Source organism: Danio rerio, chromosome 14, assembly GCF_052040795.2.
Source record: "Danio rerio strain M-AB ecotype USA chromosome 14, GRCz13ab, whole genome shotgun sequence".
NCBI lineage: Eukaryota > Metazoa > Chordata > Actinopteri > Cypriniformes > Danionidae > Danio > Danio rerio.
This window is the reverse complement of record NC_141034.1, coordinates 40,810,001-40,824,275: the sequence shown is the minus strand read 5'-3', so window position 1 is coordinate 40,824,275 and position 14,275 is coordinate 40,810,001. Positions and strand designations below refer to the sequence as shown.

Here is a 14,275-nt window from a genome sequence, read left to right as displayed (position 1 = left end):
AGTTTGCATGTTCTCCTACTTCATAAAAGTGTATATGTGTAAATGAGCATGTATGGGTGTTTCCCAGGTGCAGCTGGAAGGGTATCTGGTGCGTAAAACATATGCTGGATAAGCTGTCAATCCGCTTTGGTGACCCCAGAATAATAAATGGATTAAGCCCAAAAGAAAATGAATGAATGAATGAGGAAAGCCAAAATGCTTTCATACACGTGAATTGAATGACGCGGGAGGCAATCTCTCTGCAACTGTTATAAATGTTGAATTACCCTACAAATTCAAAAAAGTTATTAATCTGCAGGTTACATTCGTTCGGAACTGTGGATTGTGGTCCTCCATGTTCCATTACACCCAGAGGCCACTGTGTACTTTTGGAGATCTCAAATTTCTCTCACCATTACCATTTACATAAATCCACCAGAGGCCGCTGTCAATCAACTGACTGACTGACTGACTGACTGACAGACTGACCGAACCCCTCAGCCTCAATTGACCGGCGCCCACCCACTTCCCTAAACCCAACCTTTGACAGTGTTTTGAAAAGCAATCAAAAAAAGGCCCTTTTATGACGTTTTCAGATTTTACCACATTTTTACCCTGTTATGTACTTGTTTATTAGTTTGTTCTTCACTGGACTCAAACCTTGTCATCGCAGTCAACTCCTCTCTGTGTCTCAAGTCTGCCAACGTACGCTGCGAGCCAATGGACAAAGTGGTGACATTGGTAAAGCTGCTCATATGGAAGCAAGCGTTCAGCTGCTAAGTGCGAAAAAGAATGGCCTGTAGCGTTTATTTTAAGGATGAAATGCAGTCACGCATATTTCTGGCTAAAAAATTCTTGATCTCCATAAATGTATATTGCTACGTTTTCAGAATGAGCCTATGTTGCATCTTTGATGATTGCAAGCTACCCACATCTAAATTGTTAACTATTGCAAAATTGTCTGTATTTCTGCTGGAAAGAAATGACATAGACACGACCTCTTGTAACTCCAGCTGAATACCCTTGCCATAGAGCCATTCTCACCCATCCAAATTGCTGTAGTCAATATAGATAATGTGCATTAGCAATGGATTCTCCATCATTGTGCTAAATGGAAATGTTGAGCGGATACTACAGTACACAAGAGAGAACGCTTAAAAGATCACGTCCTTAAAAGATTCCTCTCTGATTTTAAAATGCTGTTTAAGAACTGAGACCGCATCCCTCATTGGCCTTGGGGGAGAAAACGTATATTATGGAGCCTATACACACTCCTCTTGTGTGAAAACACAGCGCAAACACCCACATGTACGAGGAGAGAGAAAGAAAGACAGAGAGAAAGCTTCACAGGCACTGAAGATCCTGATAGGGGTCATTTATCCTCTGATAATAGCGACCAGGCCAGACAAAAGCAGGGGGCAGCTGGGTTTCCAGGCTATTTCCTGGCCAAACGAAGAGCTTCTTTAACTTTTGTTCACCGTGATGACTTTTGTCACAATGTCTTTCTTGGCCAGACTGTAGAAGCTTCAACATACCTTATAGGAATACAAATTAGCTGAAGTTTCTTTGAAGGAAAAAAAAGTTCTACTTTGAAACGAACCTGGCTCGTACATTCAATTGTTTTGATGATTTTTTTTTTTTTTTGCATGTGGGAGGTCTTGCTTGAAGGTTCCCTTAATAAGTAAGTCTCCAACATTAATTAATTCCCTTTATAGCTCCTTTAAATATTCACACATGTTCACTAAGTCATGAATATACTCTCTTTCTGCTTGGCGACTGGCTTCGTCTGATGTTGTTTTACTCAGAGCAAAAAGAACTTTTTGACTTTTATGTTAAAGGATAAAAATGTTTCTACCTTCATAAAATTTTCTGTGAAGCACAGAATCCAAATTAATATCAGAGAGCAACACAAATTTCACATGCACACCCAGTTAAAGCCGATGGAGAAGTGTATGTATTCACAGCAGCAGCAGCAGCACCGCTGAAATACTGGTTTATTACCTATATTGAAAGGAGCCTTGTTTGGATGTTCCCCGAGCCGCTAGATCTCTGACTATGCGATATATCTTCAAGCGCTTCATTAAAAATGGATCATCTTAAATGATACCAGCAATGAATATGGTTTATAGCTAAAACAGACTCTGATATATGACCCTCCACGGGGGTTGAAAGAAAAGAGAGAGGTGGATTTCCGACTTAAAGGGAACGTTCCACCTAAAATGAAAATTCTTATACATTAATACACAAATTTTTATACATATCTAAACCTCTCTGACTTCTATGTTCTGCATATTGTGGTTTGGAAACAAACCATATTTCTTCTGACTTAAAAACAATAATAATAATAATAATAATAATAATAATAATAAAATGATCATTTTTCAAAATACCTTATTTTTTGCTCCACAGAGGAAAGAAAGAGATACAGGTTCCGAACAACATGAACAAAATGATGACAGATTTTTCATTTTTGTGCAAATCCCTTTAAATGCCTCATATGGTCATGGATTTTAGTCACTGTGAGCAGGAGAATTACCCATATGGCAGTATTTACACTTGGTCACTTCATGCGTCTTGATCAGTCGCTGTCCAAATGGGTATGTGCACATTTCACTTACATTTTGGCTGCACAAATTTGCACAATACAGATTCCAAACTACAGTACCATTCCCCTGATATTGCATATGCAGTCCTAATGCTGGGCAGAAAAATATGTGTTGAACGCTTTCTTTGCACCATTCATGTTTGAGTTTTGAGATCCGTGCGTCTCATCCATGATTACTCTTGTTCACGCATGCATTACAGAGCTCTCAAATCTCCATATGTGACATCGTGAGGTTTACACACGATCTGACCAACCAAAGTGTATTTATTTTTCTTGACCAGCACTGTAAATAAATACATTTCACTTTCGCACATACATACATACACACACACACACACACACACACACACACACACACACACACACACATGGTTTCTATTTCAAATTCAATTTATAAAAAAAATGTATATACAAGAGAAAGCATATTAAATGCATCTGTATTGAATTATTATATTCATATTGTTATCATGGTCATTTCAGTCATTTACTGTTAATTATTCCGTCTCTGCATTTTTGATTATTTATAGAGCACACTTTAGCTTCATTTTCCACCTTATGGACATTAAACTGATTTTGTTGTTGTTGATTTTCTTGTTGTTGTTGTTGTTGTTGTTGTTAGTCTATCTTTTTAACATTTTTTTTTTTTTTTGTAATTTATGAAAAAAAACTAGATTAAAAATTTAACAATTATTGGAACATGAAAATATTATACCCTGCCATACTAACGAAATGTAAGTAAAACATCCACTTTAATGTTTTACATTATTTGTAAATAAAATCATTTTCAAAAATGTTTAGTCATAAATTAGCAACACATACTCTTTATATTTATGTAACATTTATTAAAGACTGTAGGATACTTATTAAAATATATGTGACTTCAGTATATATTTTATTCCAATTAATTCATATTTTGGGGCTGCACTTTTATAATTTTTTATATACATAGTTGAAGTCACAATTATAAGCCCCTCTTTGAATTTTTTTTTAAATATTTTTCAAATTATGTTTAACAGATCAAGGAAACTTCCATAGTATGTATGACAATATTTTTCTTCAGGAGAAAGTCTTATTTGTTTTATTTCGGCTAAATTTATCAAAGTTATCAAATTATTAAAATTATTAGCACCTTTAAGGTATACTTTTTCGATAGTCTACAGAACAAACCATCGTTATACAACAACTTGCCTAATTACCCTAACCTGCCTAGTTAACCTAATTAACCCAGTTAAGCCTTTAAATGTCATTTTAAGCAGAATACTAGTCTCTTGAACAATATAATAAAAAAATGTTAAAATATTATGTTCTGTCATCATGGCAAAGATAAAATAAATAAATTAATTATTTGAAAAGAGTTATTAAAAATTTATGTTTAGAAATGTGCTGAAAAAATCTCTATGTTAAACAGAAGTTGGGGAAAGAAATAAACATGGGGGCTAATAATTCTGACCAACTGTATACATAAATGCGGTCAAAAACAACTTGGCATCTATTTCAAATTCTATTTTATAATTAAATCGCTGTAATTATAATCTCAGTATTAGTAATCAGTAATCTCATAATCTCTGTATTAATTTTTTTGCTGTAATAAATATGCACAATATTGTTATCGTGGTCACTTCAGTATACTGTTAATTATTCAGATTGAATTTATTTATATCACAACACTTATTTTTCTACCTAATGGACATTAAACTGATATTTTTATTGTTAGCCCATCCTTTTTAACCTCATTTTGTAATTTATAAAAAAAAAACTTGATAAAAAATTCTGTTTTAATATTATATTCTATTATGTTTCTATTTATTAGATGCTTTTCATTAGAAGTAAATAAAATGATCCTTAAATGTTTAGTCATAAATCAGCAAAGCATACTGCATATATTTATGTAACATTTATTCCAGGAAGGCTATATATATATATATATTATTTTAATATTTCCAATTTATTCATATTTTGGGGCTTTTTACTTCATTCATTCATTCATTTTCTTTTCAGCTTAGTCGCATTATTAATAAGGGGTCGCCACAGTAGAATGAACCGCCAACTTATCCAGCATGTGTTTCATGAAGAAGATGCCCTTCCAGTCACAACCCAACAAGTTTTTATCTTATTTCTGTCTTCTTTCTATAACTGCACTTGTTTCTTACAGTTTTACTATTACTCATTCATTCATGACTTAAACAGGTAGTATATGACAATCAAAATGTCAGAAGCTGACAGAATGCACTGCAAATCACAGCAGGAAAAAATCCTTGCTGCTAAATGAGTAATGATGTATAACGAAGATAGATAATAGCCTATTAAATATAAATCAGCATGTAGCCATTTAATCAGTTTAAGACCCCCAAAAAGGCAAAATTACCCGATAGACAAAGCAGACAGAAATCAGCGTAAGTGATTTTTGAGGGATTGAAATGTAACAGGTGTGAGTAGTGCTTTTCACCCTGCAGCAGCATTACATACAAACAGCATTTTCACTACTGCTGCGGTCTTTTCAAAGGTGCCGTACGAATGCTGTGTCTTTGCTGTGAGTGAGCGCTGCAATGCAATGCAACAAAGCTATAATGTTGCAACAGCTTATGGCTCAGTCAGTACAGCTGATTAAAAGGTTGCAGGGAAAAAAACTGTATTGGTAATTAATCACGCTAGCTGATTCTGGAATTGCAGCCAGATTAAAAAGAAAAAATATTAATTTCATCTTCACTGTAAAAAATTCTGGGTTCCACACAGTCAACTTGAGCTGAGACAACATGAAGAAATTAAGTTAGCTTAGTAGTTTTTACAAATTTAAGAGGATTGAACATAAAACAGTTAAGTTGTCCCAAAAAAAGTCAAAAATTGTGATGTTTCAGCTTAGGCTGGGCAATATTGCAAAAAAAAATTCACAATATCGATATCGATAATTGTTGAATTTTTGTTTAACAATCCATTTAGAAGTATTACGATTTTTTATTTAATAACTTTATTTTAATTTACCAACATTACTGAGGCAATCAGTTTTATTAGTCAAAAACAAAAATATTTAAACAAAATATCTGATCTTTTTATAAAAAAAATAAACAAGGGTTAAAGAGACTCTTAAACTTGATAAATAAAATGTACAAAGGTAGGTCAACATCTGTAAGGTGTGAATAATGTTGACACAGTAAACCTCAAACTATGCAATCAAAAATTCTGATAACTAAATCTGAGCGTTCAAGTAAAGGAACCAGCCATCATTATTCAAATACATATTGCAACATTACAAATTGTGAAGTAAAATGACAACATTACCCCTATACTAAAACATCTTTCAGTTGAGCAGCTAGGCTAGGATGCACAAGAAAAAAAAAAAAAAAACTTAACAAAATATTTTTACTGATATTGACAATGGTGTTCGGTCAATAAATATCGATACCCATTTTATTACCCAGCCCTAGTTTGAGCTCATTTTAGCTTGAACAAGCAGCAAGCATATTTTTTTGAGTGTATGTGAATAAATGTGCTCTTTTTCTATTTTTCTAAAACATAGAAATTGCTTATTTATTTACTTATTTATTTATTAATTTATTTTCTAAAAATAATATTTGAAGAGTTGAGATGCAAAAACCTCTAAGTGCTGTATGAAAATTTTCTTTAAAATTTGCATTTTTCTCAGGCTTTTTTTTTTTTTTTTTTTTTTTCACTTTAAAGGCAATGAAAATAACCTATTCTTTGCACCAAGGCTAAATTTACTGAAATTACACACAACAGCCTGAGAAAAAAAATGCTAATTTTAATTAAAAATTTCAAATGGCACTTAGAGGATTTTGCATCTAAACTCTTCATTTTGACTCAAACGAACCAAGTCCCAGACCCAATGCACAAAAAATGCACTGAAATTCAAGCCTTGCTTTATATGGGTTGCCAAAGACACGTCACAGAACGATTTACAGTAAGCCTCAATGAGGTCTCTGTGGAAACCCGTCTCATACCTTTAAAAGTGCAGCTTAATTGTTACAGTAAATCACACGGCGTCTCACATTTGCATGAACGCTTCACAGAGGGATGCCTATAGGAACTACAGGCAAAGTGAAAGAACATTATTTGTGTCACATTTATCAAGAATATTTTTATTAAAATATTTGTAGAATTATGTACTGCTGAAGCTTTAAAGCATTGCACTTCCCTAAGACCACAGACTGCGAAAGAGCTCGAAGTATATCAAACACTGACTCTACAAAATGTAGGCTAATCATTGATGAAAAATGCCCTTTATACATTTTAACACCCGACTGACTAATAAATAATCATAGTCACTCTCCAGAGTCGTCTATAACTTTATATAATAATGACTAGTCCCTAGGCCGGATACGTAGAGGCCTACGCTATAATACAGTTTTAACGTGTTTTGCATAGCAGACTGGAGAGAGTTGGGCAAAGATGTGGAGATACAGAAGCTGAACGACTGTGCAGGGAAACTTGACCTCATTCTCTTAATGGAGTGCTGTGAAGCAGACAGCCCGCTCTCAGCTACATCATTATATTTTGACTCAAACGGACCAAGTCCCAGACCCAATCCACAGAAAAGAATAGAAGAAAAATAGCTTGGAATATGCTGGTCAAATACTACTCCTCACCTGCATGTCTGAATCAAACACTGCTCCCAGAGTATTTTTTTAAAGCACAAAGATGTTTTGCAGGTACATATAGTAGGAAACGTTTACGAATTGCACATAGAGTACAGTGGATTCCAAAAGTTCGAAAGCACTGGTAAAAATGCTTGTGCTTTTTTGTCATTACTGTAATAAAAGCCTGTCACAATAATTAATATATTGATTTATCTTGCAATACTTGGAGACAACCTCAATAATTTTTGCCTATACATTTACAAATTCATATTTAACATTGGAGCCATTTTACACCGGTCTACCTCACCTGTGTCAGAGTTAATATTTGTACATTTACCTATTAAGAATTACTATGGATAGTTAATAGTATATAATAGGACTAGGGCTGCACAATATATTGTTTGAGCATTGATATTGGAATCTGCAATAGTCACATTGATTCGCAAGATATACAATGTTGAGTTATGAATGTAGATAAATCCACATGTCAAAACTCATGATATTCGTGGAGACTGCAGAATTTAACCATTATAAAGTGAAAGTTTAACATTTTTCATGTGATTTTAAGGCCAGTGTGATCATTTTAAGAGTTTAAAGCATCTTAAGAGAACATGAAGAGCATAAAAATGCATTTTATTGAATTATTTATGTGATGAAGACTCTACATTGCTCTTTTTATTTGATTATTAACTTTCTGTACCCGAATGCTGTTAGATACTCCTTGGTAAACCATAAAGCAATGTTTATTTTACTTAAATATTTGTTCCATCGTGGTTGTTTATGACTGTAGTTTGTTTAATTATATGTATATACTAAATTACATAGAATATATTGATATTTCAGTTCGATACAAATCATCCCAATCAATCTAAAGTAATGACTTTCGAAATAGAGCTATTTAAGTCATCTAGTGAAATTGTATGGCAATATATATTGCAGGGAGAAAAAAAAATATCGCAATGTCAAATTTTTCCAGTATCATGCAATCCTAAATAGAAAAAACTAAATAAAATAAACTTTTTAACAATAAAATATAGAATCTAAATTACATTAATTATGATAAGTATTTCAAAGTGTTTATGGCTATTTGCATTATTATGCTGTTAAATAATCATTATATAATCAGTGGAATAAAATTACTTCAAAATGACAATATTATCACTTTTAGCAACAATTTTTGTGAAATTCATTCATTCATTAATTTTCTTGTCGGCTTAGTGCCTTTATTAATCTGGGGTTGCCACAGCGGAATGAACCGCCAACTTATCCAGCACGTTTTTGCACAGCGGATGCCCTTCCGGCCGTAACCCATCTCTGGCAAACATATACACAAACTCATTCACACTCATATACGGACAATTTAGCCTACCCAATTCACCTGTACCACATGTCTTTGGACTGTGGGGGAAACCGGAGCACCCGAAGGAAACCCACGCGAACGCAGGGAGAACATGCAAACTCCACACAGAAACATCAACTGACCCAGCCTAGGCTCGAACCAGCGACCTTCTTGCTATGAGGCAACAGCACTACCTACTGCGCCACTGCGTCACCTGTAGAACAAAATAATTATATATTTTTGGTATATATTTGTAGCATATTTAGTCAAACAATAAATGTCTAGTCTCTGTGCCATGCAGCAGTGCTTTATCATCAGCCCAGTCAGAGGATTCAGCCCCAGTCTGCAAAATCGTCTATTTATGTGTACTCAAATGTTTGAGGTACTTTTTGTCATTTAAAATAATTATGTAATTATGAGGTAAACCTTGATGTTTGTAAGTTCTTTTTTTAAACCAGTTTTATTGTGAATTTTTTTACATTATTTATGCAATTTAATACCGTAATTAATACTGTATACTGTTATAAAATCTTTATCAATTAATTGAATCCTGGAAATAAGATACGGGGCATTCCTACACTGAATACAAAGCTGAATTTCCATGGCCTATAATGAAAGAATTAATCTATTTGGAGCAATATTTTTAACAACAAACAAAAATACCTGATATTCAATATATTCAATATAACAATTGCTCTAATAGTCATTCAAATTATCAGTTAGTATGTGTAAATATATATATATATATATATATATATATATATATATATATATATATATATATATATATATATATATATATATATTTTTTTTTTTTTTTTCATTACAAATGATTCATACAATACAGTAAAATGTGATGGTCTTGGTTTGAGAATTGCACACAGAAATTCATAATGATGTTTTAATTAGACCTACAAAACTGCAGAATACACTTTTTTGTTTGTTTTATGATAGGAATCAAAACATACAGCTTTAATTTCCACTTTAAAGTAGATTACACAAACCACAAAATTTTAAAGTTTTAATCTTTGCTGTCCAATGTATAGATTTAAATATTAAATGTTGATTAAATGAAATGCATTACAGTACAGAGCTAGAGTAGTGGCCACAATTGATCTTTATTTAGCATATTGATGTTATGTTGATGTATATTTTCTAAACATATTTTGCTTGTGTTTTAATTGTTTCATTTATTATAACACAAGAAAATTTGTTTATCGAGGAATGCACAGGAGAATGGCTACTAATGAAATGGGGGAGAGCCAATTAAATATTAATAACTGATTATCATGTAGTCAGTGTATACTTTTCTTCCTGTGAGCTGTTTGTTTTTCTCTGCTTTTAGCATATTAAAATAAAGCCATATTGATGAGATGACAACATGTCCCTCATATCCTAACTTGCAAGGACATTAAAAGCAAATTTTTCCAAAGGACATTGCTTTTGGTCCCCACTGTATATCACTCTATGGTCACATATTATAAACTAAACTCTGACAACAGCTTCTCAATGGTGAATTATTGCACTATATTAAACATTATATCACAGCAAACGAGAAGCTTGCAGCAGTAAATAGTGTCTAATGTGACACGTAAATTGAGCGTGTGCATTTCAGATGCGGTTTCCTTTGATCAATGTGGTGAACGCTAAACATAAGACACTACAGATCCTCCATTAGAAATGTTTAGCCTACAATGACTAGGATTACGTTCCCTTATGTTTCCATTCCTCTATTTCAAGCAACATATTCTGCAACAAATATCCATTCGTAGAAGAAGAAAAAAAATCAAAGCACAGCAAAAGAAACAAACATTTTAAAACCCTTTTTTATTCCAAACTAATCTTGCATATGTCTGCAGTAACTCAATAGAGAATATATGAATGTGAATTAAAAAGCTTGGCACATACACTGTTCTCCGAATAAAAGCAAAACCAAGCAGATAAATCACAACAACAGTAAATAAACTCGCCCCCAAAACAGTCACCGCCACCAAAAATAAAAAGAAATCCTATTTATGCATCCTCTGAAAAAAATAAAGAATTAAAATACAGATGTATGTGCTTTGACATGCATGTATTTCATATATAGACAATTTGTTTTTTCAAAAGCACTCCCTAATCCATAAGGCATTAGGATTTTTTCGACGCACACCAATTTGCACTTCAAACCAGTGGGCCCCTCTTCATCCACCGTAGCGTTTGTTCACAGGCCCAGCAACACCCTGTGGATCCGCACACCAATATGAGTGACTTTAACAAAGCCATCTACGATTCGGCACAGGCCCAGAGGAAGCGTCTAGCCGTTTGCTTCGGCGTTTGCTCATACGCTTCAGGAAATTATGTTATTTTCTCGGAGTCTCCCACCGTGCCCCTTAGGCTCCGAACGTAACCGGTCGATCCATTAATATTGTCAGCTCAACTAGTCATTGGATACCCATTGTTAACTCTAACAAATTACATCCTTGCCCTTGAGGTGACTTTCCTTTGACTCCCTCATGAGTATTTTTCCAGTTTTAGGTCAGCATCATTTAGCCCAATGTAAGGTTATCAACACAGCTGGACTTACCGTTCTCCTGATCTGATTTGTTGTCCTGCTCTGTGTCTGTGAGTGTTAAAGCAGAGTTGGATCGGCTTGACAGACGCGAGTCCCGACCGTGTGATTTAACCCATAGCATGGCGCAGTCAGGCGAAATGCCTCCTACGTTTTGGATGTGGTCTGCTCCGCTGAGCTGCGTATGATGACCGAGTCCGGTTTCCGCACAGAAGCTCAGACCGCGGCGAGGAGCAGGGCCGCATATCCCAAGCTGCCTCAGTGACAGACTCTGGCCTGCAAGATTCAAAGCGCATGCTTAATACAGAGAGCATAAGAAGCAGTACACAAAATAACTTGTGGAAAATACATTCATATGCTCTTAAATTATTTAATGCTGCTTTCCGACTCTTGCTGTATATACACACTTATGGAAAAAATATTTGCTATTGAAGATGCTGCAACAGCAGGTTTTTAAGTTCGCGTTTGAAAACTTGCATGACAGATTTATTATTTAATTATCTTATTTTAAAGATTAATTTTGTACATAGGTGTTTTTGTAAATTGTATTCTGTGCAGAAATACAGATAATTTAGCAAAATAAAGAGTAAAGCAGAAGACTTGATGCGTGTGCTGTTCTAAAATACAGGAATTCTGGGTTAAAGTGCACAGTTACATTCAGGATGTTTCTGGATGCTGCTTTTCATTTTATACTGAAATACAGTTGAAGTCAAAATTACCCCCCCCCCCTGAATTATTAGAACATATCATATGTTATTAAAACATATCAGTTTTAATAACTCATTCCTAAAAACTGGTTAGTTTATCTTTGCCATGATGACAGTAAATAATATTTTACAATAGATTTTTTCAAGACACTTCTCTACAGCTTAAAGTGACACTTAAAGGCTTAACTTGGTTAAATAGGTTAACTAGGCAGGTTAGAGTAATTAGACAAGTTATTGTATAATGATGGCTTGTTCTGTAGACTATCAAAAAAAATCTAGCTTAAAATAGGTTAATAACTTTGACCTTAAAATAGTTTTAAAAAATTAAAAACTGCTGTTATTCTACCCAAAATAATGCGAATAAGACTTTCTCCAGAAAAAAAAAATATCAGACACACTGTAAAATTTTCTTGCTCTGTTAAACATAATTTAGGAAGTATTTAAAAAAGAAAGAAAAATATAAAGGGGGGCTAATAATTCTGATTTCAACTTTATATGCACTGGAATACTTGATTGTGTTAGGGTCTGGTGTGAAGATGACCGAGTGGATTCAAATAAGTATTATGAGTGGAAGACAAATCATTATGAGGGGATGGCACTCAGCAGGTCCACCTTTATTTCAAGGACAGGTTACGGAATCAGGTAAGTAGCAGCATATGAAAAAATTACATATAGATTACTTGATAAATTGAAATTTATCGGGTATAAAGGGGAAATTATTTGGCACTATTATTATTATTTGTATTTTATTTATTGAGTTCATATTATTCATCAATATTTGCTGGATTTATGATAACAACATCTAATTACTGTAACTGTTGCTGTTGGGAAGGGGAGGTGGAAAGGGAACCTTAAAAATGTGTAAACTGATGCTACTGTTAAATTGTTGAAGAAATTGTAAAAAATAAAAGATAAAAAATGTAATCATAAAAAAAAGAAATAATTTAGCAAAATAAAGAGTGACGAAGGAGACATGATGCATGCCATGTACTCATGTTCTAAAATACAGGAATTCTGGGCTAAAGTACACAGTTACATTCAGGATGTTTCTGGATGCTGCTTTTCATTTTGTCCGGGAATATATGTATCGGGAGACCCGTTCATGCTGAGGTCTATTGTGAAGATGTCTGAGTGGATTCAAATAAGTATTATGATTGGAAAACAAATCATTATGAGAGGATGGCGTTCAGCAGGTCCACCATCATTTCAAGAATGGGTTATGGAATTGGGGAAGGTGACAGCATATGAAAAAAAATCACATATAGATTACTTGATAAATTGAATGTTTATCAGAGAAGATGGGGAAATGATTTGGCATTTTAGGAAGCTGAATAAGGTCACTGTGGAGTGATGCACAGTAAAAGTGTAATAATCTTATTTTGTATGTATTATTATTGTTGTTTTACTATTCTTATTATTTGTATGTGTGTGTTTTTTAATGGAGTTATTATTTATTTGCATTTACTGGACTTATAATAGCAACATCTAATTACTGTAACTGCTGCTGTTGGGGAGGGGAGAGGAAAGGGGACGTTAAAAATGTGTAAACTGATGGAACTGTTAAATTATTGAAGAACATTTTTTAAAATGTTGAGTCATAAAAAAAGAAATAATTTAGTAAAATAAAGAGTGAAGAACGAGACTTGATGCATGTGCTGTTCTAAGATACAGTAATTTCTTGCTAAAGTGCACAGTTACATTCAGGATGTTTCTAGATGCTGCTTTTCATTTTGTCCTTGAATATATGTACCAGGAGACTCGTTCTTGTTGGGGTCTGGTGTGAAGATTCAAATAAGTATTATGAGTGGAAGACAAATCATTATGAGGGGATGGCGTTCATCAGGTCCACCATCATTTCAAGAATGGGTTATGGAATTGGGGAAGGTGGCGGCATATGAAAAAAATCACATATAGATTACTTGAGAAATTGGATGTTTATCAGAGAAGATGGGGAAATTATTTGGCATTTTTGGAGGATGAGTAAGGTCACTTTGGTCAGATGCACAGTAAAACTGTAATAATCTTATTTTATTTATTTTTGTATTATTATTGTTGTTGTTTTACTATTATTATTTTTTTGTATGAGTGCTTCTTTATTTATTGAGTTTATATTATTTATTTGTATTTACTGGATTTATGATAGCAACATCCAATTACTGTAACTGCCGCTGTTGAGGTTGGGAGGGTAAATATGGAATAAAGTGTGTAAACTGATGGTGCTGTTAAATTATTGAAGAAAATAAAAAATGTTGAATCATAAAAAAGAGATGATTTAGCAAAATACAAGCAGAAGTGAGCAAATATTTTAAAGAAAAAACATAACACTTCACAAAAAAATGCTTTATTAGTTATATTTAGTCACTATATATATATTTAACATTTAACATTAACTACAGTAAGTAATCTAACAAAGTAATATATATATATATATATATATATATATATATATATATATATATATATATATATATATATATATATATATATATATATATATATATA

The 14,275-nt window shown here is 33.3% G+C and overlaps 1 protein-coding gene across 3 annotated transcripts in view; it reads right to left on the bottom strand.

The window, feature by feature from the left end:
- si:dkey-237h12.3 overlaps positions 1-14,275 on the bottom strand; it is a 312,347-nt gene that overhangs the window by 200,730 nt on the left and 97,342 nt on the right. For all 3 annotated transcript variants that reach the window (XM_087281840.1, XM_087281841.1, XM_087281842.1), the window contains one exon: positions 11,082-11,342. In XM_087281840.1, coding sequence (XP_087137966.1) covers positions 11,082-11,342 — 261 coding nt within the window. The remainder of the gene's footprint in view (positions 1-11,081; positions 11,343-14,275) is intronic.